The 25686-nt window shown below is 53.1% G+C and overlaps 1 protein-coding gene across 1 annotated transcript; it reads right to left on the bottom strand.

Moving 5' to 3' along the window:
• Positions 1–6848: 6848 nt before the first annotated feature.
• LOC144952955 (acyl-coenzyme A thioesterase THEM4-like) lies at positions 6849–24760 on the bottom strand. The gene is made up of 7 exons (XM_078883445.1): positions 24458–24760; positions 18067–18283; positions 13747–13906; positions 12471–12581; positions 10981–11105; positions 8751–8829; positions 6849–7300 (listed from the first exon to the last, which is right to left on the bottom strand). Exons 1-7 carry the CDS (start codon positions 24560–24562, stop codon positions 7240–7242), a joined length of 858 nt encoding a protein of 285 aa, XP_078739571.1. The 5' UTR covers positions 24563–24760; the 3' UTR covers positions 6849–7239.
• Positions 24761–25686: the final 926 nt, after the last annotated feature.

Raw genomic sequence — 25686 nt, 5'->3', positions numbered from 1 at the left:
CTGGTGAGTCACCGTTTGTCACTCATTTCCCAACGTCTTGTCTCTTCTCACAATTCAAGTTCCTAGAATCAACCCACCCACGGCTGCAACATGGCTTCATCCCAGAGGTCGCAAACGGGTACCTGTACCCTACCCGATACCCGGCCGAGTAGCCGGGTAGGGTTACGGGTACGGGTACCCGTTTGCGACCCTGGTGCGGCCGGGTACGGGTAAGGAATGAAAACCCGTTTGCGACCTCTGACGTGCGCGTGGCCCAACTCTGGGTGACGAATCGGCGCGTCGTTTGTTTTCAACGCGACAAAAGGCAAATCTCCTCGACGACGATTTGGTGATCTGCGTCGCGTTGGTGGCAGCGGTGGGGAGAATTACTTTTTCACACGATCTGACCTTCCAAAAAGGGAAATTTAAGAAACCCCCCCCTCTGTTATGCTCGTACATATTGCTGTGCGTGTGGAGGGTTCGGTGGGGGGGGGGGTTGAGATATTACGGTGAGGGGGGCTACAGTTGCTCTCATTTGTGTAGAGTTGCAACGAAGCGACGAGTCGCGTCGTAACTAACCAGCCGTCGATGTCGTCGCGAACTAACCCCCGAGGTGTACACATTTTGACGGTATTTAATTAACCCCGAGTGCGTTGTTGTTTTTTTTCTTAAGGCGCTCCATAGATTTCTTTATCGCCGCTCGTCGATGGGAGCGGAGTTGTGGCCCAACACTGCAGCAGACGAAACATTTAAGAGGTTCTGAGCCCACACCCCCCCACCCCGTGATGAGATGAGGGTTCTGTATGGGATGAGATGATGAGAATGATTCCGTATCGGATGAGGTAATCATTCCGTGTTGGGTGAAATGATGGTTTTGTATCGGCTGAGTTGACGGTTTTTGTATTCGGTTAGAATCCGATGTTCTTGGTCCTTTTGAATTTGATTAAACGAGGGGGCGGTGGTGGGGGTCTCTGTTTGTATGATAAGGGTTCTGTATGGTAAGAATAAGGCTTCTGTGTGGAATGAAAGATGAGGTTTGTGTCTATCGGATGGAAGAGGGGTTATCCATCATGGGCACGATACGTTCCATCGGATGAGACCAGGGTTCTGCATGAGATGAGATGGAGGATTTTGTTATGGATCGGTTCTGCATTCGATTGCGATGAACATTCTACATTAGGTGAGATGATGGTCCATCGGATGAGATGATGGTCCTGTATCGGTTGAGATGATGGTCCTGTATCGGATGAGATGATGGTCCTGTATCGGATGAGATGATGGTCCTGTATCGGATGAGATGATGGTCCTGTATCGGATGAGATGATGGTCCTGTATCGGATGAGACGATGGTCCTGTATCGGATGAGATGATGGTCCTGTATCGGATGAGACGATGGTCCTGTATCAGATGAGATGATGGTCCTGTATCAGATGAGACGATGGTCCTGTATCAGATGAGATGATGGTCCTGTATCAGATGAGACGATGGTCCTGTATCGGATGAGACGATGGTCCTGTATCGGATGAGATGATGGTCCTGTATCAGATGAGATGATGGTCCTGTATCGGATGAGACGATGGTCCTGTATCGGATGAGATGATGGTCCTGTATCAGATGAGACGATGGTCCTGTATCGGATGAGATGATGGTCCTGTATCAGATGAGACGATGGTCCTGTATCGGATGAGATGATGGTCCTGTATCGGATGAGACGATGGTCCTGTATCGGATGAGATGATGGTCCTGTATCGGATGAGACGATGGTCCTGTATCGGTTGAGATGATGGTCCTGTATCGGATGAGACGATGGTCCTGTATCGGATGAGATGATGGTCCTGTATCAGATGAGACGATGGTCCTGTATCGGATGAGACGATGGTCCTGTATCGGATGAGACGATGGTCCTGTATCGGATGAGATGATGGTCCTGTATCGGATGAGACGATGGTCCTGTATCGGATGAGATGATGGTCCTGTATCGGATGAGACGATGGTCCTGTATCAGATGAGATGATGGTCCTGTATCAGATGAGACGATGGTCCTGTATCAGATGAGATGATGGTCCTGTATCAGATGAGATGATGGTCCTGTATCGGATGAGACGATGGTCCTGTATCGGATGAGATGATGGTCCTGTATCAGATGAGATGATGGTCCTGTATCGGATGAGATGATGGTCCTGTATCAGATGAGACGATGGTCCTGTATCGGATGAGACGATGGTCCTGTATCAGATGAGACGATGGTCCTGTATCGGATGAGATGATGGTCCTGTATCAGATGAGACGATGGTCCTGTATCGGATGAGATGATGGTCCTGTATCGGATGAGACGATGGTCCTGTATCGGATGAGATGATGGTCCTGTATCGGATGAGACGATGGTCCTGTATCGGTTGAGATGATGGTCCTGTATCGGATGAGACGATGGTCCTGTATCGGATGAGACGATGGTCCTGTATCAGATGAGACGATGGTCCTGTATCGGATGAGACGATGGTCCTGTATCGGATGAGACGATGGTCCTGTATCGGATGAGATGATGGTCCTGTATCGGATGAGATGATGGTCCTGTATCGGATGAGATGATGGTCCTGTATCGGTTGAGATGATGGACCTGTATCGGTTGAGATGATGGTCCTGTATCGGTTGAGATGATGGTCCTGTATCGGTTGAGATGATGGTCCTGTATCGGTTGAGATGATGGTCCTGTATCGGTTGAGATGATGGTTCTGTATCGGATGAGACGATGGTCCTGTTTCGGATGAGATGATGGTTCTGTATCGGATGAGATGATGGTCCTGTATCGGTTGAGATGATGGTCCTGTATCGGATGAGACGATGGTCCTGTTTCGGATGAGATGATGGTTCTGTATCGGATGAGATGATGGTTCTGTATCGGTTGAGATGTTGGTTTTGTATCGGTTGAGCCGAGGGTTCTATCAGTTGAGCCGAGGGTCCTGCATGGAATGAAATTGTGCTTCTGTATCGGAGTATGATGGTCCTGTATCAGACGAGACATCCATTCGGAGCTGATGAGGCTTCATGGACCTGGATGAGGCGAGCGTTCTTGAGTCAGAACGGGGGACGGGGGGTTCACCTTTGTCGGTACGAAACGAGTCTTCCGTATCGGACGCGGTTGGGGGGCGGTAGGAGGTGGGGGGCGGTAGGACGGGGGGGCGGTAGGAGGGGGGGGGGCGGTAGGAGGGGGGGGGGCGGGTAGGAGGGGGGGGGGCGGTAGGAGGGGGGGGGGGCGGTAGGAGGGGGGGGCGGTAGGAGGGGGGGGGGCGGTAGGAGGGGGGGGGCGGCGGTAGGAGGGGGGGGGGCGGTAGGAGGGGGGGGCGGTAGGAGGGGGGGGGCGGTAGGAGGGGGGGGCGGTAGGAGGGGGGGGCGGTAGGAGGGGGGGGGCGGTAGGAGGGGGGGCGGTAGGACGGGGGGGCGGTAGGACGGGGGGGGGGCGGTAGGACGGGGGGGGGCGGTAGGACGGGGGGGGGCGGTAGGACGGGGGGGGGCGGTAGGACGGGGGGGGGCGGTAGGACGGGGGGGGGCGGTAGGAGGGGGGGGGGGCGGTAGGACGGGGGGGGGGCGGTAGGAGGGGGGGGGGCGGTAGGAGGGGGGGGGGCGGTAGGAGGGGGGGCGATCGGAGGGGGGGGGCGGTAGGAGGGGGGGCGATCGGAGGGGGGGGCGGTAGGAGGGGGGGGCGATCGGAGGGGGGGGGCGATCGGAGGGGGGGGCGGTAGGAGGGGGGGCGATCGGAGGGGGGGGGGGCGGTAGAGGGGGGGCGATCGGAGGGGGGGGGGCGGTAGGAGGGGGGGGTTGACACAAAATCGGCAACGCACAGAACCGCGCTGCCGCGTTCGCTGTGCCGGGGGACGGCATCTCCGAAAACAAAATGAAACGTCCGCTGCTCGAATCTCTCGCCTCGCCAAGACGCGTCGCCCTGTTGGTGGTGCCAGATGTCGGGGTGGGGGGGGATTTGTGAAATGGCAACAGATGTTACCCCTTCCACCCTCCAGCATCACCACGAACACAAAGTGTTGGTATGTCGCGTGAAGTGTAAACCTTTCTGGAAGTAATAGCGTGACATCTTAATGAAATGAATGCGTTAAACGAAAACAAAAAAGTAACCCTCGCTATATATGTGTGTATAGCATTCTGCTCGATGTATTAATATTTTAGGTATTTCAAAGTGTTGCATAGATAAATATTGTAGACTTTATAAAAAAAAATGTTGTTTTCAATGTAGCATTGCCATAGCGGGTCCGTATGCGTATTGAGTTGTAATATTATCGTGTCGGATTTAACCCTTTTTTTTGATTAAAAAAACATGTATAACGAAACCTCACACCGTTTTGACATTCAGTTACTGGGCAGCGTTTGCTATGGGACTCGTTGCCGTGGTGGCTAGGAGATGCTACTGGTAGGAACTCGCTGGTTCCACCAGCCCACAGGGGATAAGCACGGCTGGCTACGTACGGCGCGAAAGAAGTTCAACACACGTCCACATGGCGAACCCAACCACTGCGGCCTGCGCTCCCTCTCAACCGAGGAGGAACGGCAAAACGACACGAACTCTCTCTCTCTCTGCTGAAGCCCTCTTACCAATAGGGTTTCCCCCTTTTTTCTGGCAACAAAACTGACACCTTTTGCAAGGAATCATGTTTACATTAACCGCAATACTTGCAGTCAAATGCAAACAAAAACACAATACTCTGACAATTTATGCATTGTCTTTGAAACTGATTGGTCCACACCAGAGGACAGCTTTCTTTGGAGCTTCGTCTCAGATGGTGTTCGACCAGATGACCGTAGCTGCTTACCCCGAGCTCTCATTACTCTGGTATTGCGTTGTCTTGAACTTGAACTGTGCGCCTTTTGGCGTCATCTGGTCGAACACCATGTGAGACGAGGCTCCAAAGAAAGCTGTCTCTGGTGTGGACCAATCAGTTTCAAAGACAATGCATAAATTACCAGAGCATTGTGTTTTTGTTTGCATTTGACTGCAAGTATTGTGGTTAATGTAGACATGATTCCTTGCAAAAGGTGTCAGTTTTGTTGCCAGAAAAAAAAGGGGAAAACCCTATTGGTATATTTTGATACTGGCAAAGGAGGTCCCATGATGAAGCCCTCTTGTCGTGGCTGAGCAGACCTCGACATTTGCGTCGAGCCCCTGAACGCGCTGCTTTTGCTGTGCCATCATCACGCGCAACGAGACCCACCCACAGAGAATCACACACGGGGGGATGTTCACACGCGAAAGTTTTATTTGTTATCCAGCAATAGCCCCTCCTGATTTACGTCGAATCACCAAACCCTCCTCCCGCCCCCTCTCCCGTTTCCGGCAACGTTCTGCAAGATGCGGGGCGAACGACTCGGCATTCATTTCACTCGGGGAGGTGGCGGCATTCTTTGAATGACCGCCACCCCCCCCCCCCCCCCCGGTGCCGTTATTTTATTTCGGTTTTTCTTTCCGGTTGCGTTCCCATGACGTACGCACGTGCGTACGTCATGGGAACGAAATCGGAAAACCGGGCACGCATTCGATATACTTCTAATGGGAAAGGGTGCCATTGGCCCCCTTGATGCACACTGACACACGCGCGAATTAATTAACTTATTAAATAACACGACACAAGATACCCACTTAGCAAAAGCAGCACCTACGTGATATTTTGAAATGTACCGATTTTCAATGAGAAAACGTGTACGTGTGTGTCACTCCTTCACATACAGTCCTGGTCACAAAAGCAAAGTTTGTGCGGAACAATAGGCATTTTCTACGCATAATAACTCATAATAAACGTCTTCTTGGTTCTTTCGGTAAAGTCACGTAGAGGGGAAATAATAAAATGAAAAAAATAAAACATAATAAAATAATTCTCACGACGTTTCGGCCACAACGCAAGCAGCCGTCTTCAGGTGAAGAACAGGTCTGTCGGGTAGACAGAGTCTGACTCTTATAAGAATTGTATTGTTTATTTTTATTATTTTATTATTTCCATTCTACGTGACTTTACCGAAAGAACCAAGAAGATGAATTCCTGCAGTCACGAAAGCTTTAAATCGAAATCATAATAAACGTGTTTGGGTCAGATCGCGTTGTCTATAAATGCGTCGTAACCCTCCACCACCCGACACGGCCAATCAGCAAAAAAAAAAAGTGTCACGTTGGACAAAAAACAAAATAGTTCACCACTTTAGCCCACCGATGTGTTGAGTTAATCCACAACATTTACAGTTTTTGTGTTCGACGTTTCGCTGGTAATTTCATCCAGCAATTCGCCCACGTGTTAAAGCAGACATTTTATATACTTTTTAGGCATAAGCAATTTAAAAAATAACACTTACTAGCCAGGGACAAAAATCGTGTTACATTGTGTCATCGTCCCCGGCGTTAGCGGCCGTGAGCGGGAATCGAACTCGGTTCTCCCTCTCCGCCAAACACAAGAACACACCACCACCACCACCATCGTGGTCACAACATTAAATAAACACACATCACAACACCGACTCTCATAGCCAAGCCAGGCCCGTCACAGGCCTCTGTGCCCCGCCAGAACACGCCAACGCACCGCCCCCACTTCGAAAGGTGCCGTTTTTTAATATCGTTATTGTACAACTTGAACATTCACTCGCAAAAAAATACATTGATCAGCGATAAATATACGGGGTCATGTAAAGTGCACCACTGAAAAGTGCCCCCAGCCACTGACCACGCCCCCAGCCAGACCACGCCCCCAGCCAGACCACGCCCCCAGCCACAGACCACGCCCCCAGCCCCTGACCACGCCCCAGCCCCTGACCACGCCCCAGCCCCTGACCACGCCCCCAGCCACACCCCTGCACCCCAGACCACGCCCCCAGCCGCTGACCACGCCCCCAGCCTCTGACCACGCCCCCAGCCCCTGACCACGCCCCCAGCCACACCCCTGCACCCCAGTCACTGTAGCGGGAACGGGAGCGTGAAGAACCGAGTGGACGATATTCACTGCTTGACACATTCGGGCGGGAGGGTGGGGGGGAAGAAGTAGTAGAAGTAGTAGAAGTAGAAGAAATATAAGTAGGAGAAGAAGAAGTAGAAGAAATAGAAATATAAGAAGAAACATAATCACGATATTCGAGAAGAAAATTCAGGTCCCAACAACAAAAATAAAAATCCACGATAATTTACCCACCCACCCCCCACCACCCACCACCCCGCGTCTCATCTTGTTTTTGGCGTAGTCGTTCGTGCAGTCCCTCATGCTCCGCCGCGTCCCTTCAAACGCTTCCGGCAACTTCTTCCACGTCGCCACACAATCCGGCGTTTTTCGTGAAGACTCTGAGCGGAACCGGCACGGAATGGGGCGTAAGATCGGATTGCGCCGATCGATCGGGATGACGACGAGAATTTATTTCACCATTGGAACCTCAATTTAAAGCTTTCGTGACTGCAGGGATTCATCTTCTTGGTTCTTTCGGTAAAGTCGCGTAGAAGGGAAATAATAAAATAATAAAAATAAAACATATTAAATAATTCTCACGACGTTTCGGCCACAACGCAAGCAGCCGTCCTCAGGTGAAGAACAGGTCTGTCGAGAAGACAAGAGTCTTTATTCAGACTCTGTCTTCTCCATTCTACGTGACTTTATCGAAAGAACCAAGAACATTGGAACCTCCTTTGCAGTAGCAAAATATGATAATTGTTTTTTTTACCCTTTTAAATTAAAAATAGGGGGGTTTTCCCCCTTTTTTCTGGCAACAAATCCAACACTTTTTTTTGACAATTTATTTATTTAAAAGTTAAACTCGTTTATCTTCTTGGTTCTTTCGGTAAAGTCGCGTAGAAGGGAAATAATAAAATAAATAAAATAAAACAATAAAACTAAAATTCTCGCCTACTTCTCCATGAGAATTATTTTATTATGTTTTATTATTTTATTATTTTATTATTTCCCTTCTACGTGACTTTACCGAAAGAACCAAGAAGATGAATCCCTGCAGTCAAGAAAGCTTTAAATCGAAATTTAAAATTTCGTCACATTTATATATTACTTTTCATCGCCCGCACCACTTTCCATTCTTCTATAACACTGGTCAACACACTTTTTCTGGCATAAGGTATTCCAACGGTTTTAATGCTGATTCCAAATCTGGCATTAGTTTTTGTCTATCACATCAGGTTTTTTGAGATATGAAATATTGCCGATAGCATAAAAAATTAACCCGTAAAAACAAAGTTTTTCACTATAAATCCTTTATATGCGTGGCATCGGTTTTATTTTATTATTCATTTCTGTTTTTCTTGAGTAAGAGTTTCATTTTTATCACATTGGTATTTTAAATAAAATATGAATTTTTTTTGTTTCCTAAAAAGTGGAAAATTTTTGAATTTTTTTTTCACGAAAATTAATTGTCACGCACAACGAGTCTGTGTGCAAAATGTCAGCTCGATTGGATCACGGGAAGTGGGTTAAAAAACTACCGAAAGATTTGCACGGTCGTAAGTGCGCAAGCAAGTGAACTTAATATAAAGGATTTAAAAATGAGATGTGACAGAGCAAATCTGAGATCAGATTTGGAATCAGCACCCTGTGAAATTAGTCTAAAACAGCTGCAAAAGCCCAGGCTAGAAAAAAATGTTTTTTTTTGTTGACCAGTGTTATTACATTTCATTATATAGATTTTTCCCCCTTAGATGATGGGGGAGGGTGGGGGAGACGGGGGGGGGGGTAACCGCTATCGCTGCATCTCAAGGTCCCAAGGAGGTCGCGGGGCGAGGGGTGGTTTACGTGTTTTGACGTCCTTCGTTCTGGAAGAAAATCTCCTTGAGTTGTCGAATCTTCGCCTCGTCCACGAGGATGAACAGAGCTGCGGGGGCAACGGACAGACCGGGAGCACGGGGAAACATCAACGGCGATCGTAGCGTTGTCGTCGTTATCTCTAGTGCCGTGAGCGACCCGGGTTCGATTCCCGCTCACGGCCACCAACACCGGTGACGATTGTCTGAAGCTGTCCTGGGCCCCCCTCCCCTAGGTCGACTCGGCCTTAAATGAGTAACCTGGTTCGGTGTCTAGTAAACATCGCCGCCGGGGAGACAAAGGCGGCCGGGCGTGGTGTTGGCCACTCAGCCCCTCGTGTGCCACGGTGCCGGCCTTCATAGGTGCTGCTGCTACTCGCTAACAGCACTACACACAGGGCGAGATGGTTGTTGTGACTCTGCGTGTGTGTGTGTGTCAGCTGTGCCAACTTGGCAGCGGGTAACCCGCAACACCCGGGCCTGTCCCGTGACCTCCTGCCCTGCAGCGAGCCCTGCAGCGAGCCCTCCACGCGTGACGTGACAGCTTCAAAATGCACCTAGCCGGGCACGAGCGCCGTGATGACGTCAACGACACTTCGTGACGAATATCGGCCGTTGCCTTTTTGGTTTACAATGCTTGGATTAACAGCGACGTGTTGACAACGACAGTGGTGTCGGTGGTTATGATGATTGCGTTGCTATTAATGCTGGCGATGGTAATTCAATTCTGGTGCCGATGGTAGTTATGGAGAGATGTTAACTACCTCGACTGGTCATACAAGATGTCGTGGGTTCGATCCCGACCCCTGACGATGCCTGCTGCTGTATATTTGGAGTTTGCGTGTCTCTCTCATCAACATCATCACGGTGGCTAGGAGATGTTAACTACCTCGCCTGGTGTGCAGGAGGTCGTGGGTTCGATCCCGACCCTGACGCCTGCTGCGTATTTGGAGTTTGCGTGTCTCTCTCATCATCATAATCATCACGGTGGCTAGGAGATGTTAACTACCTCGCCTGGTGTGCAGGAAGTCGTGGGTTCGATCCCGATCCTGATGCCTGCTGTATATTTGGAGTTTGCGTGTCTCTCTCTCTCATCATCATCACGGTGGCTAGGAGATGTTAACTACCTCGCCTGGTGTGCAGGAGGTCGTGGGTTCGATCCCGACCCTGACGCCTGCTGTATATTTGGAGTTTGCGTGTCCCTCTCTCTCTCTCCCCGTGGTCGCGTTAGATTTTTGTCCGGGCCCTCTGGTTTTTCCCCCCGCGTTTAGAATCGACGTCACGTGTTTCAAATATTCGGCTACAAGTTTCCACGTGATTTGGTTGAGCAGTCACTTGCGATGGCCACGTCGCGTCTGCAAAAAAAAACAGCCACGTAGCTCGGTGGGCCTTACCTGGCAAAATAAAAATAATTGTTTTGTTTATTTATGGCGGCGAACCTATTCGTGCGCACGATGCCAGCGGCACGTTCAGGCGGTACAAATGTCGCGCTCTGCTGGCCACTAAAATGACATCGCCGTCGCTGAGTGGCGACTGGCGGCTGTTGTTGCGAGCGTGTTTGTGCGCTTGTACGTACCCTGGACAGAGTGCCATATACATTCTAAATAGAGTAGAGTAGAGTGCGCGTACTGTGTGCGCGTACTGCGTTTCAAGTACTGCGTTTCAAGTACAGTAAAACCTTGGAATGCGAGTAACTTGGTCTGCGGGTGTTTTACAAGACGAGCTAATTTTTTTAATTAATATTAATTTGATAAACGAGCGAGGTCTTGCAATACGAGCAGTACGTACTATACGCTTTGTCTGCCGAGCGTCACGTGATCACAACTGATGTACGAGTGCTTTGATATACGAGTGCTTTGGATTATAAAACACGTTTCCGGAACGAATTATGCTCGCAATCCAAGCTTTTACTGTACTACGTTTCGAGTGCTGCGTGTGCTCACTGCTCACGAGTGCGTACTGCGCGTGTGCGCGTACTCCTCGTGCGTGTGTTCGTAGTGCATGTGGGTACTGCGCGTGCGTACTGTTTGTGTGTGAGCGTACTGTTTGCTCGTACTGCGCACTGCGCATACTGCACGTACTCCACGTACTGCATACTGAGTGCTGTACGTCCTGCGTGTGCATACTGCGTGTGCGTACTGCGTGTATTGCGGGTACCGAGCGCACACTGCGTGCTGCACAACTGCACGTACTCCGCGTACTGCTGCGTGTGCTGCACCTACCCGTGCAGTCGGTGTGCACGGTGCTCTCGTCGTGCGAGAGCACGCGGCACGTCGTGAACACCTTCCTGCCGTCCACCTTGGTGACGTGGGCGTCCAGCAGCACCGTGCTTCTCAGGGACACGGGGCTGCAGCACGGACAGACACACAAAGACAAAGATCCCCCGTGTAGCCTTGGCATACTGTAGGGGCAAGTGCTGTCAGCGAGCACCGATGAAGGCCGGAACGGCACACGAAGGGGTGGGTGGCCAGCACCACGCCCGACCGCCTTTGTCTCCCCGGTGGCGATGTTTACTACACACTGCACCAGGTACTCATTTGAGGCTGAGTCGACCTCGGGGAGGCCCAGGACCGGTTCAGATAATCGTCACCGGTGGTGGCCATAAGCAGGAATCGAACTCAGGTTGCCGGGTTCATAGCACGCCAACCGCTACACTACCGCTTCCCACCCAACAACAACCGCCATTTGCCACTAAGTGGCGGTGACGTCACCACGACGCTTGTGCCAGGCCATGTGCATGTTGAGGCCACGTGAAGTGTCGAACGCCCGCTGGCAGGAGGTCACGGGGCAGACCCAGGTGCCACGGGTCGACTGACTGAGATGACCGAGATGACTGGCTGATGCACCACCTGTGCCCCCTTCTGTACCAACTTGCTGTGCTTTAGCCACCCGGCGCTCCGCTCGTTGTTGTGAGCGTCGCTCCTCCACCCTCCGTTGTCGTTGGAGGGCGACTGCCTCCAACTGCCCAGTAGCGTCCTTCACGAGCCTCCTCCACAGAGGCCGATCTTGACACCGCTGGTACCAGTCATCGGCAAGTCCACTCAGCTCCACGTCCTCTTGTACCACATCACTCCATCTCTACTCTAGCCCGTGCCGCGCCCGTCTAACCCCCTCGATCCGGCCGAACAAAAGCTGTTTAGGCATGTGGTGGCTGGGCATGCGGGCTACATGACCCAGCCAACGCAGACTTGCCTGCCGGAGGAGCTCACCGATGGGACTTTGCCCAGATCTTTCAAGGATTTGTGAGCTCCTCACACAATCCAGCCTGGTTAAACCCAAGATGGATCGTAGGCAGGCCAGCCTAAATGTTTCCAACCGGCGAAGATACTCCATTAGGGGGGTCCACGTTTCGCAAGCGTATAGAAGGGAGGGAATGACTGTGGCCGAGAAGACTTGAAGCTTCGTGCGGAGCGACAGACCAGGTAGCTTCCACACAGCGTTACGCAACCGATGAAAAGATATTGCCGCTCGACCGATTCGGAGCGAGACCTCTGGAGCCGGTCATACACACAGACACACAGATAAAGGTCCCCCGCCGTGTAGCCTTAACCAGACCGTGCTTACCGCGAGTTGAGCGTGTGCAATAGCTCGCGATGGCGACCGGCCACGAACGATCGATCGTTAAAAACACGCGGTTCGCCCGATATGCTGATCGGCGGGCTGACGGGCGGGCTGACGGGCGAGCAGACGGGCGGGCTGCAACAACACGCACCTCCGATAGTCGATGTTGAGGTTCGCCGTCATGATCCTCCCGGCGACTTTGCGTGCGCAGGTGCCGGCTATCCCGTCGATGAGCGCGGCCAGAGCACCGCCGTGGACCAAGCTGTGATTGGGGAGACACCGAGCGGGGGGCGGGAGAGTGGGGGGGGCGTCGGCAGGATGAGGGAGGGCAAGGGGCGGACGTACGTACGTGGAACTGCTTTCGAACCGTACGTAGCCTACGGTGCTAATCGGAGGTGCGGGGGAAAGGCAACAAACAACAAACTAAACAACAAAAATCAGTTTCGATTTAAAGCTTTCGTGACTGCAGGGATTCATCTTCTTGGTTCTTTCGGTAAAGTCACGTAGAAGGAAAATAATAAAATAATTGTCACTGGTTGGCCCGTGAGCAGGAATCGAACCAATATCTCAACAATATCACCACCACAAAGATGCCCCGTATAGCCTTAACAGACTGGAGGGGCAAGTGCTGTTAGCGAGCACCTATGAAGGCCGGCACGGCACACGAGTGGGTGGGGTGCCCAGCGCCACGCCTGACCGCCTTTGTCTCCCCAGTGGCGATGTTTACTACACACCGCACCAGGTACTCATTTGAGGCCGAGTCGACCTAGGGGAGGTCCAGGACCGGTTCAGATAATCCTCGCCGGCGTTGTCCGTGAGCGGGAATCGAACCCGGGTCGCCGGGTTTTGTAGCGGAGCGTAGCGCTAGCTGCTACACCACTGCTCCCCGCACACGCACACACACGCGCACACACGCATGCACACGCACACACACGCACACACACGCGCACGCACACACACACGCACACACACACACACACGCACACGCACACACCACACGCACACACACACGCCACACACGCACACACCACACACCCACACACACACGCACACACACCCGCACACACACACGCACGCACACACACACACACACGCACACACGCACACACCACACACACACACCCACAAACACGCACACACACACGCACACGCGCACACACGCATGCACACGCGCACGCACACACACACGCACACACCACACGCACACACACACGCCACACACACACCACACACGCACACACACACGCACACACGCACACGCACACCCACACACACGCACACACACACCACACACGCCACACACGCACACACGCACACACGCACACCACACGCACACACCACACGCACACACACACGCCACACATGCACACACACACACCACACACGCACACACGCACACACGCACACACACGCACACACACACGCACCCAGGAAAGCCCTCGAGCAGCGGCCCCGGCTGGAAGATGCAGACGGTGCGTCGCTCGCCGCCGCTGTGGAAGGCGGCGTACTCGAAGCCGGCGCCCACCACATCCGTGTTGCGTGTCAGCAGACGCTCCGGCCGCGGCTTGCGGGGACGCGCGCGGTACTCTGAGATGGGACACGCGCACGGGGGGTGGGGGGGGAGGGGCGTGGTGGTGGGTTGGGGGGGGGGTACGTGGAGGGACGGCGGGGGGGGGTAGTGAGTGATGATGGAGGGGAGGTATTGACGGGGCCACGGAACTCCTCTGCAGAGGTCGCAACCGGGTACCCGATACCCGTACTCTACCCGATACCCGTACTCTACCCAATACCCGTATTCTACCCGATACCCGTACCCTACCCGATACCCTACCCGATACCCTACCCGATACCCGTACCCTACCCGATACCCGTACCCTACCCGATACCCGGCTACCCGTACCCGGCCGGGTACGGGTAGCCGTTTGCGACCCTGGTGCGGCCGGGTACGGGTACGGGTAAGGAATCAAAACCCGTTTGCGACCTCTGCTCCTCTGCCAGGTTAGGCAACACGCGGTGGCTGGGAGATGCTAACGCCCTCGCCTGGTATACAGGAGGTCGTGGGTTCGATCACGACCCCTGACGCCTGCTGCTGCTGTATATTTCTCTCTCCCCCGTGGCCGCGTGGATTTTTCTCGGGGTCCTCCGGCTTTGTCCCCTCCACGTTTAGAATCGACGTCACCCGTTTCCGAGTTGTTCGGCTTCTGCTATAACGACGACAACGGCGACGAGCTGCTTCGGCGGGCTCTCATTCGTGGCCGGGTCGCTTCTGAAAAAGAAGCTACGTAGATTGCTGCAGAGGTATCCCGTTACTCGGTATGCCGTTACCCGCTATGCCGTTACCCGCTATGCCGTTACCCGCTATGCCGTTACCCGCTATGCCGTTACCCGCTATGCCGTTACCCGGTATGCCGTTACCCGCTATGCCGTTACCCGGTATGCCGTTACCCGCTATGCCGTTACCCGCTATGCCGTTACCCGCTATGCCGTTACCCGCTATGCCGTTACCCGCTATGCCGTTACCCGCTATGCCGTTACGTCTGCTGGTGGGGGAGCCAGGTAGAAGGGGGGTCAGTAGACAGAGTGAGACATCTACTAGTGGGGGGGGGCAGGTAGGAGGGGGTCAGTAGACAGAGTGAGACATCTACTAGTGGGAGGGGCAGGTAGTGGGGGGTCAGTAGACAGAGTGAGACATCTACTAGTGGGGGGGGGCAGGTAGGAGGGGGTCAGTAGACAGAGTGAGACCTCTACTAGTGGGGGGGGGCAGGTAGTGGGGGGGTCAGTAGACAGAGTGAGACATCTACTAGTGGGGGGGGGGGGCAGGTAGGAGGGGGGTCAGTAGACAGAGTGAGACGTCTACGTCTACTAGTGGGGGGGGGGGCAGGTAGGAGGGGGTCAGTAGACAGAGTGAGACATCTACTAGTGGGGGGGGGCAGGTAGTGGGGGGTCAGTAGACAGAGTGAGACATCTACTAGTGGGGGGGGCAGGTAGTGGGGGGGGTCAGTAGACAGAGTGAGACATCTACTAGTGGGGGGGGGGGCAGGTAGGAGGGGGTCAGTAGACAGAGTGAGACATCTACTAGTGGGGGGGGGGCAGGTAGGAGGGGGTCAGTAGACAGAGTGAGACGACTACTAGTGGGGGGGGGGGCAGGTAGTGGGGGGTCAGTAGACACAGTGAGACATCTACTAGTGGGGGGGGGCAGGTAGGAGGGGGGTCAGTAGACAGAGTGAGACATCTACTAGTGGGGGGGGGCAGGTAGGAGGGGGGTCAGTAGACAGAGTAAGACATCTACTAGTGGGGGGGGGGCAGGTAGGAGGGGGTCAGTAGACAGAGTGAGACATCTACTAGTGGGGGGGGGCAGGTAGGAGGGGGGTCAGTAGACAGAGTAAGACATCTACTAGTGGGGGGGGGCAGGTAGGAGGGGGTCAGTAGACAGAGTGAGACATCTACTAGTGGGGGGGGCAGGTAGGAGGGGGGTCAGTGGACAGAGTGAGACATCTACTAGTGGGGGCGGGGCAGGTAGGAGGGGGTCAGTGGACAGAGTGAGACATCTACTAGTGGGGGGGGCAGGTAGGAGGGGGTCAGTAGACAGAGTGAGACATCTACTAGTGGGGGGGGGCAGGTAGTGGGGGGGTCAGTAGACAGAGTGAGACATCTACTAGTGGGGGGGGGGGGCAGGTAGGAGGGGGGTCAGTAGACAGAGTGAGACATCTACTAGTGGGGGGGGCAGGTAGGAGGGGGTCAGTAGACAGAGTGAGACATCTACTAGTGGGGGGGGCAGGTAGGAGGGGGTCAGTAGACAGAGTGAGACATCTACTAGTGGGGGGGGGCAGGTAGGAGGGGGTCAGTAGACAGAGTGAGACATCTACTAGTGGGGGGGGGGGCAGGTAGGAGGGGGTCAGTAGACAGAGTGAGACATCTACTAGTGGGGGGGGGCAGGTAGGAGGGGGTCAGTAGACAGAGTGAGACATCTACTAGTGGGGGGGGGGCAGGTAGTGGGGGTCAGTAGACAGAGTGAGACATCTACTAGTGGGGGGGGGGGCAGGTAGGAGGGGGTCAGTAGACAGAGTTAGACATCTACTAGTGGGGGGGGCAGGTAGGAGGGGGTCAGTAGACAGAGTGAGACATCTACTAGTGGGGGGGGGCAGGTAGGAGGGGGTCAGTAGACAGAGTGAGACATCTACTAGTGGGGGGTGGGCAGGTAGGAGGGGGGTCAGTGGACAGAGTGAGACATCTACTAGTGGGGGGGGGGCAGGTAGTGGGGGGTCAGTAGACAGAGTGAGACATCTACTAGTGGGGGGTGGGCAGGTAGGAGGGGGTCAGTAGACAGAGTGAGACGTCTACTAGGGGGGGGGGGGGGCAGGTAGGAGGGGGTCAGTAGACAGAGTGAGACATCTACTAGTGGGGGGGGGCAGGTAGGAGGGGGTCAGTAGACAGAGTGAGACGTCTACTAGTGGGGGGGGGCAGGTAGGAGGGGGTCAGTAGACAGAGTGAGACGTCTACTAGTGGGGGGGGGCAGGTAGTGGGGGGGGGTCAGTAGACAGAGTGAGACATCTACTAGTGGGGGGGGCAGGTAGTGGGGGGGAGGGTCAGTAGACAGAGTGAGACATCTACTAGTGGGGGGGTGGGGGCAGGTAGAAGGAGGAGAACCAGGTAAAAGGGAGGAGCCTGGGCTAAGGGGATAAAGGGGAACCTGGATGGAAGAGGAGGGGTGAGAGACCTAAGGAGAGTCAGGTAGAAAGGCTCCTGGGCCGGAGAGACACAGGAGGCTACGGGTGGAAGAGCACGAGGTAACCTGGACGAAGGCCGAGGGAGCCGGGAGAGAGGGCTAAGAGACGGGGCGTAGCGAGCACTCGCGACGAAACGGAGAGTAGTGCGGACGTTGACGTGAACATTCAAGCAGCCCTGAATGTTCGACCCTGGCCTCCTCCGTCCCGAGTCTACAACCCCACAGGGCATCACGAAGCACGGCTCGACACCGTTACCCGTCTTCTTGGTTCTTTCGGTAAAGTCGTCACGTAGAAGGGAAGTAATAAAATAATACAAATAAAACATAATAAAACAATTCTCACGACGTTTCGGCCACAACGCAAGCGGCCGTCCTCAGGTGAAAACCAGGTCTATCAGACGCTGTCGCCTCGACAGACCTGGTTTTCACCTGAGGACGGCCGCTTGCGTTGTGGCCGAAACGTCGTGAGAATTATTTTATTACTTCCCTTCTACGTGACTTTACCGAAAGAACCAAGAAGATGAATCCCTGCAGTCACGAAAGAAGCTTTCAATCGAAATTTAACCGTTACCTGTGTCGAGGTGCAATTCACGACCCCGAGGCAGGTTGACGTTAGGGGCTCACGCCACGTTTATTGAAGGGCTTACGCCGGATCAAAAACCCCCCTAGCCAATAGGGGACAGGGGACTGGGATCCCTACACCCCGTCCAACGCGGCTCTCCACCCTGCCCCGGGACCACCTCCAACCTCGGCCGTTCGGGCGGAGTAGCCTCCCCTGGCCTCGTGTGAGGACCAACTACCCCGAGTTCCCCACTCCTACCCCCGACGAACCCCGGTCACATCCCGGGTCCCCCTTTAAATAGCCCCCTGAGGAACATGACGTCACGACCCGCGACGATGCCGCTCTCTCCGAGGGCGCGCGTGACGTGATGTCACCCGCTACGCCTCTACGCCCGCTACATAAAAAGCAGCTTCGTGGTTTTAGGTGTCCTTGCCCTCCCCCCCTCCCCCCCACGCTCACTGGTCTCGTGCAGGATAGTGCGGTTGTAGGAGGGCACCCTCTCCCAGCCGGAGCCTCCGCCCTGGGGCGTGCGCGCCAGGTACGCCTGGTACAGCGCCAGCGTGCGCTCCGTCCAGCTGCCGTTGGGCAGGCTGTAGTCGTGCGGCTCGGCGAGCGACGACGACGGAGATGCCGCCGCCGTCACCGCCGGATCACCGGCTTCTCCGGAAGCGGCCCGCTGGAGGAGTGGGACCACAAAGGCACGGAGACATACGATATAGACGCATGTCCTCCCACCATGTAGTCTACGCGCAGGGGAGTCGGGGCAAGTGCTGGGCACGCACGGACGGCTCACACGCGTAGACGTCCCCGTGTTGGTTTGTAGACTGTTGGGGGTGATCTCTCACACACACACGCACGCAGATAAAGACAAAGATCCCCGTGTAGCGTTTTAACAGACGGTTGTGGCGAGCGCAGTGCCACACAGAGACAACAAAGATCCCCCGTATAGCCATAGCAGACTGTAGGGGCAAGTGCTGTTAGCGAGCACCTATGAAGGCCGGAACGGTACACGAGGGGGTGGGTGGCCAGCACCACGCCCGACCGCCTTTGTCTCCCCAGTGGTGATGTTTACACACCGCACCAGGTACTCATTTCAGGCTGAGTCGACCTAGGGGAGGCCCAGGACCGGTTCAGATAATCGTCACTGGTGTTGGCCGTGAGCGGGAATCGAACCCGGGTCGCCAGGTTCATAGCGCAGCGCGCTAAACGCTTCACTACCGCTCCCCACCCACACAGAGACACTCACATCCAGACACACAGAGAGACACACACATACAGAGGCACTGATATATACACAGAGACAAAGACAGAGAAACTCACATACAGACACAGAGAGAGACACACACACACACAGAGACACTCACATACAGACACACAGAGAGACACACACACACAGAGGCACTCACAGACAGACAGAGAGACACACACAGAGACACTCACATACAAACACACAGAGAGAGAGACACACAGAGAGAGACACACACACAGAGGCACTGATATATACACAGAGACAAACAGAGAAACTCACATACAGACACAGAGAGAGAGACACACAGACAGACACAGAGGTAGCCACAGACACATTCACATACATACATACCGACACACACACACAGATCAAAGACAAACACACAGACAGACATACACGTAGTGATACTGACATACACACATACACAAAAGAGAAAGATTAAAACTACTTTTCGGGGTAAACCCCGTTAGTGAGTAGCAGCACCTATGACACCACAACAAGCACTCCATTTGAGGCCGAGTCGACCTAAGTGGAGGCTCAGAACCGGTTCAAATATTCGCTACTGGTTGTTGTTGGTCGTGGAGTTGGGGGGGCAGGTGGGTTCGTAACGCAGTGCGCTAACCACTGCGCCACCGCTCCCGGTACAACACAGGTAAAACCCCGGCTATTATTATTAACGCTTTTGGCAATACCAATACACCGCCATTCGCCACGAAGTGGCGGTGACGTCACCACGGCGTCTGTGCCAGGCCAGGTGCACTTTGAGGCTACCACGCTCGCTGACAGGTCACGGGACAGACCCACCTGTGCCCGCTACTGTGCCACAACTTGCTGCGTTTTAGCCGCTCGGCTCGTTGTTGTGAGAGCGTCGCTCCTCTGCCCTCCGTTGTTGTTGGAGGGGCGACTGCCTCCGACTGTTCAGTAGCCTGTGCCAGGCTAGGTGCACTTTGAGGCGACAACAACAACCGCCATTCGCCACTCAGTGGCGGCGACGTCACCACGGCAGTCTGTGCCAGGCTAGGTGCACGTTAAGGCCACGTGAAGTGTCGAACGCCCGCCGGCAGGAACGGTCACGGAACAGACCCAGGTGGTGCCATGGGGTGGACAGAGTGAGATGACTACTGGCCCAATGCACCACCTGTGCGCCCCCTCCCGTGTCAACTACTGTGCCGTGCGCGCACACACGCACACACACGCACACACACACACACGCACACAGACAAAGATCCCCGTATAGCCTTAACAGACTGTAGGGGCAAGTGCTGTTAGCGAGCACCTATGAAGGCCGGAACGGTACACACACGCACGCACACACACGCACGGACACACGCGCACATACGCACACGCGCGCACGCACGCACATACACAAGCACACACTCACGCACGCACATACACACACGCCCACACGCACGCACACACACACGCGCACGCACACACACACGCACGCACAAAGACAAAGATCCCCGTATAGCCTTAACAGACTGTAGGGGCAAGTGCTGTTAGCGAGCACCTATGAAGGCCGGAACGGTACACACACGCACACACACACGCAAGCACGCGCACACGCGCACACGCGCGCACGCACGCACATACACACACACGCACGCACACACACGCGCACACACACACGCGCACACAAACACACACGCACGCACACACGCACGCATGAGCGCACACACACGCACACACACGCACACGCGCACGTCAACATCCAGGAATGTCTGAGAGAAATAATCTTGACATCGATACGGGTGGGAGGGGTGTGTGTGTGTGTGTTGGGGGGGGGGAGAGGAAATGTCGTGAGCTCCCATCGGCGTCACGCTGGGTCCCTACACTGGCACAGAGGTCACGCCGTCTTGTTCCTGAGTGGGGGGGGGGCTTCAAATACAATGTTAACGCTTAAATTATGGCACTATCAGTTCTTGATTTGAAACTTTCGTGACTGCAGGGATCCATACGCTTTGGTTCTTTCGGTAAAGTCACGTGGGTAGAAAAATAACACAATAAAAATAATATACCACAAAATAAAAATCATATATTTGTTATCCTGTATATCGCACCGCACGGTAAACACACTGGGTGGGTCTCGTATCACAAAGGTGGGATAGGTGGGGAGGTTGGGGGCAAAAAACCTGCATCTTTAGTGAAACAAATATTAGAAGAATACGGGGGTTTTACCCTTTCTGGCAATATAACACAGGAGGTGTTATGATGTCCAAACACCAAATAGCTAATTTCTTTACACGCTTTCTATGAACTCACTCTGTTGTTGTTGTATCCTCAAATCTTGTAAATAAACTTTTACCCACTTCCCAATGCGGTATTGAATGCAAACTTGGTATACTTATGTCTTACTGATGACAATACTATATTCTATCATAAAAAATAAAGAAATAAAGTAAACGACCTTTTTACACGCTTTCTATGAACTCACTCTGTTGTTGTTGTATCTTCAAATCTTGTAACTCAATTTTAACCCACTTCCCAATGTGGTATCGACTGCAAACTTGGTATACGTATGTCTTACTGATGACTATATTCTATCATAAAAAATAAATACAACATTTAAACGATCTTTTTATACGCTTTCTATGAACTCACTCTGTCTGTCGTTGTCGTATCCTCAAATCTTGTAACTCAAATTTAACCCACTTCCCAATGTGGCATCGACTGCAAACTTGGTATACTTATGTCTTACTGATGACATTACTATATTCTATCATTAAAAATAAATACGAAATTTAAACGATCTTTTTACACGCTTTCTATGAACTCACTCTGTTGTTGTTGTATCCTCAAATCTTGTAACTCAATTTTAACCCACTTCCCAATGTGGCATCGACTGCAAACTTGATATACTTATGTCTTACTGATGACAATATTCTATCATTAAAAATAAATACGAAATTTAAACGATCTTTTTACACGCTTTCTATGAACTCACTCTGTCTGTCGTTGTCGTATCCTCAAATCTTGTAACTCAAATTTAACCCACTTCCCAATGTGGCATCGACTGCAAACTTGATATACTTATGTCATACTGATGACAATAATATATTCTATCATAAAAAAACATTTTGATTGCTCTTTTTACACGCTTTCTATTAACTCACTGTTGTTGTCGTTGTCGTATGCTCAAATCTTGTAACTCAAATTAACCCACTTCCCAATGTGCTATCGACTGCAAAACTTGGTATACTTATGTCACACTGATGACAAAACGATATTCTATCATAAAAAAACATTTTGAAATATTATTTTTTACATGTTATGTTTCGGCTTGGCTCTAATTGTCCACGCTCAAAACTGACTTTGGCTGTAAATCACCACGGCCCCCTTACGTTGTGGCAAGCCTCGGGGCCACTTCCTGGAGTCGTGGAGTTCTTCCATTACTAGTACATTTCATTAAAGCGTGTTTTTAAAAAAGTTTTTGTTTTAATATTACTTACTGTTGCTGTGCCAGTGTGGCAACTCCACATTACCATGGCGGGGTACGAGTCCGCCCAGAGGGCAACCAATGTCGATTAACCTCGCAAGCGCCCACTCGTTTTTTTGTTTGTAATCGACGATTACAAACAAAATACACAAAATCGCGCGGCCGCTAACTCACATCACGTCATTCCTGTCACCATTGGAAGTTATTTACCGGTCTCCCGCCACAGTAACGTGGAATGTCCACCGCTGTTGTTGCAGGGCCCGCCCTCAACCTCTCCCCCACCCCCCACACACCCCTCACCACACCAGCGGATACTTCTGGAGCGGATTAAGAAAACTTTTAAAACGACCGTGAGAGGTCATTTGGTGCATTACGGGGTACAGAGAGACGCGTGTTGCATAACCACCAACCACCACCACCACAACAAACCATCACCACCACCAACCATCACCACAACCATCACCACCACCAACCATGACCACCACCACAACCAACCATCACCACAACCATCACCACAACCATCACCACCACCAACCATCACCACAACCAACAAACCATCACCACCAACCAACCACCACCACCACCACCACCACAACCAACCATCACCACAACCAACCATCACCACAACCATCACCACCACCAACCATCACGACAACCAACCATCACCACCACCATCACCACAACCAACAAACCATCACCACCACCAACCATCACCACAACCATCACCACAACCAACCATCACCACAACCAACCATCACCACAACCAACCATCACCACAACCAACCAACACCACAACAAACCATCACCACAACCAACCATCACCACAACCAACCATCACCACAACCATCACCACCACCAACCATCACCACAACCAACCATCACCACAACCAACAAACCATCACCACCAACCAACCACAACCACCACAACCAACCATCACCACAACCATCACCACCACCAACCATCACCACAACCAACCATCACCACAACCAACCATCACCACAACCAACCATCACCACAACCAACAAACCATCACCACCACCAACCACCACCACCACAACCAACCATCACCACAACCAACAAACCATCACCACCACCAACCAAACATCACCACCACCAACCAACCATCACCACAACCATCACCACCACCAACCATCACCACAACCAACCATCACCACAACCAACCATCACCACAACCAACCAACCATGACCACCACCATCACAACTAACCATCACCACCACCAAACAACCACCACCATAACCAAACAACACCACCACCAACCAACAAACCATCACCACCACCACAACCATCACCAAACAACCACCACCACAACCATCACCACCACCAACCAACCATCACCACCACCAAATCACCACCACAACCATCACCACCACCACCACAACCATCACCACCACAACCATCACCACCACAACCATCACCACCACCACAACCAACCATCACCACAACCAACCATCACCACCACCACAACCAACCATCACCACCACCACCACCACCACAACCATCACCACCACAACCAACCATCACCACCACATCCAACCATCACCACCACCACAACAACCAACCATCACCACCACCACAACCATCACCACCACCACAACCATCACCACCACCACCACCAACCATCACCACCACAACCAACCATCACCACCACCACCACCACATCCAACCATCACCACCACCACAACCACCACAACCAACCATCACCATCACCACAACCATCACCACCACCAACCAACCATCACCACAACCACCACCACCACAACCATCACCACCACCACAACCAACCATCACCACCACCACATCCAACCATCACCACAACCACCACCACCACCACCACAACCAACCATCACCACCACCACAACCATCACCACCACCACCACAACCATCACCACCACCACAACCATCACCATCACCACAACCACCTCCACAACCACCCCCACAACCACCCCCACAACCATCACCACCACCACAACCATCACCACCAAATCACCACCACAACCACTACCACCACAACCATCATCATCACCACCACCACCACAACCAACCATCACCACCACCACCACAACCACCACCACCACAACCACCACCACCACAACCACCACCACCACCACAACCACCACCACCCAACCACCACCACCACCACACCTGGGACTGGAGTTGAACCGACCGCGGCCTGGTCGTCGTCGTCGTCGTCATCGTCATAATCCGCCGCACCGCAGCCAAGCGGCAAATCGTCCTCGGCCGCAGCATCGCCGGAGATTGCGGCCAGAGAGAAACAAAATAAAGGAAAGTTAAACACCCCCACCCCCCACCACCACCACCACCACCACCGTCGCTTATTGATTAACTAATTAACTAACTAACGGAAGCTTCAATCAAGCCGCGCCAACAACCTGTCAACCCAAGTCAGCTAAGTGACCGGCCGGCTCGAGTCACGTGGTGGGAAGGGGGGCGTGAACGTCGCCACATGTCAACGCCCACTTCCGCCCGACGACGCGCTTGGCCACACTTACTTCCGCCCACTTTCGCCCGACGCCACGCCTACTTCCGCCCGCCGCCGCTTAACCACGCCTACTTCCGCCAACTTCCGCCCGACGCCACGCCTACTTCGACAATGACCACGCCCACCCCGGGCCCACCTCTATAAAGAGAGAGGAGATGGCCACGCCCCCCAACCACCACCATGACACGCCCACTCGCGGTGACGTCACTCCCACTGTGCGTAGCCACGCCTACACTGAATTATGAAACTCGGGCCACGCCCCACCTCGTGACATTACGAAATAGCCCCTCCCCCCCCCCTTTGATGAACCCACCGCCCACTCCTGATGACGTCACGCCGAGTGGTTCACGTCCACATCTCCTCCCCCCCCCCCACTTCGTGACGTCACGATTTAGCTCCTCCCCCTCCCTCTGCCCACCCACCCGCCCCGCGACAGAATGAATGATAAATTATGCTAATGCTGAGAGGGGCCAATCAGCGTCAAGGGCTCACGAGTGACGTCATCACATCTACCAACTCTATCTCAGGAACGAATCAGGAGGATTTCTCCACGAATCTGGCTGTCGCCTGATGATGCCGGTTGAAATTACTGGCGAAACGTCGTACTCAGTTTGTAAATGTTGTGGCTTTGCTCTCCAACACACAACCGGTGTGCTGTACTAGTGTACTACACTATACACTACACTACTATACACTATACACTACACTATACACTACACTATACACTACACTACTATACACAATACACTACACTACTACACACTACACTACTATACACAATACACTACACTATACACTACACTACTATACACAATACACTACACTACTACACACTACACTATACACTACACTACTATACACAATACACTAC

This window comes from Lampetra fluviatilis, chromosome 3 (assembly GCF_964198595.1).
Source record: "Lampetra fluviatilis chromosome 3, kcLamFluv1.1, whole genome shotgun sequence".
Classification (NCBI taxonomy): domain Eukaryota; kingdom Metazoa; phylum Chordata; class Hyperoartia; order Petromyzontiformes; family Petromyzontidae; genus Lampetra; species Lampetra fluviatilis.
Note: the sequence above shows the minus strand (reverse complement) of the source record. Positions and strands in the feature narration are given on the sequence as shown.

What these genes read in the sequence shown, in the direction of transcription:
- LOC144952955 (XM_078883445.1), bottom strand. Translation starts at nt 24,562, where the DNA reads ATGCTGCGGCCGAGGACGATTTGCCGCTTGGCTGCGGTGCGGCGGATT. An exon ending in CGGTTCAACTCCAGTCCCAG is followed by an intron (nt 18,284 to 24,457) that starts GTGTGGTGGTGG and finishes CCACTCCTCCAG; the next exon opens with CGGGCCGCTTCCGGAGAAGC. An exon ending in CACTATCCTGCACGAGACCA is followed by an intron (nt 13,907 to 18,066) that starts GTGAGCGTGGGG and finishes GTCCCATCTCAG; the next exon opens with AGTACCGCGCGCGTCCCCGC.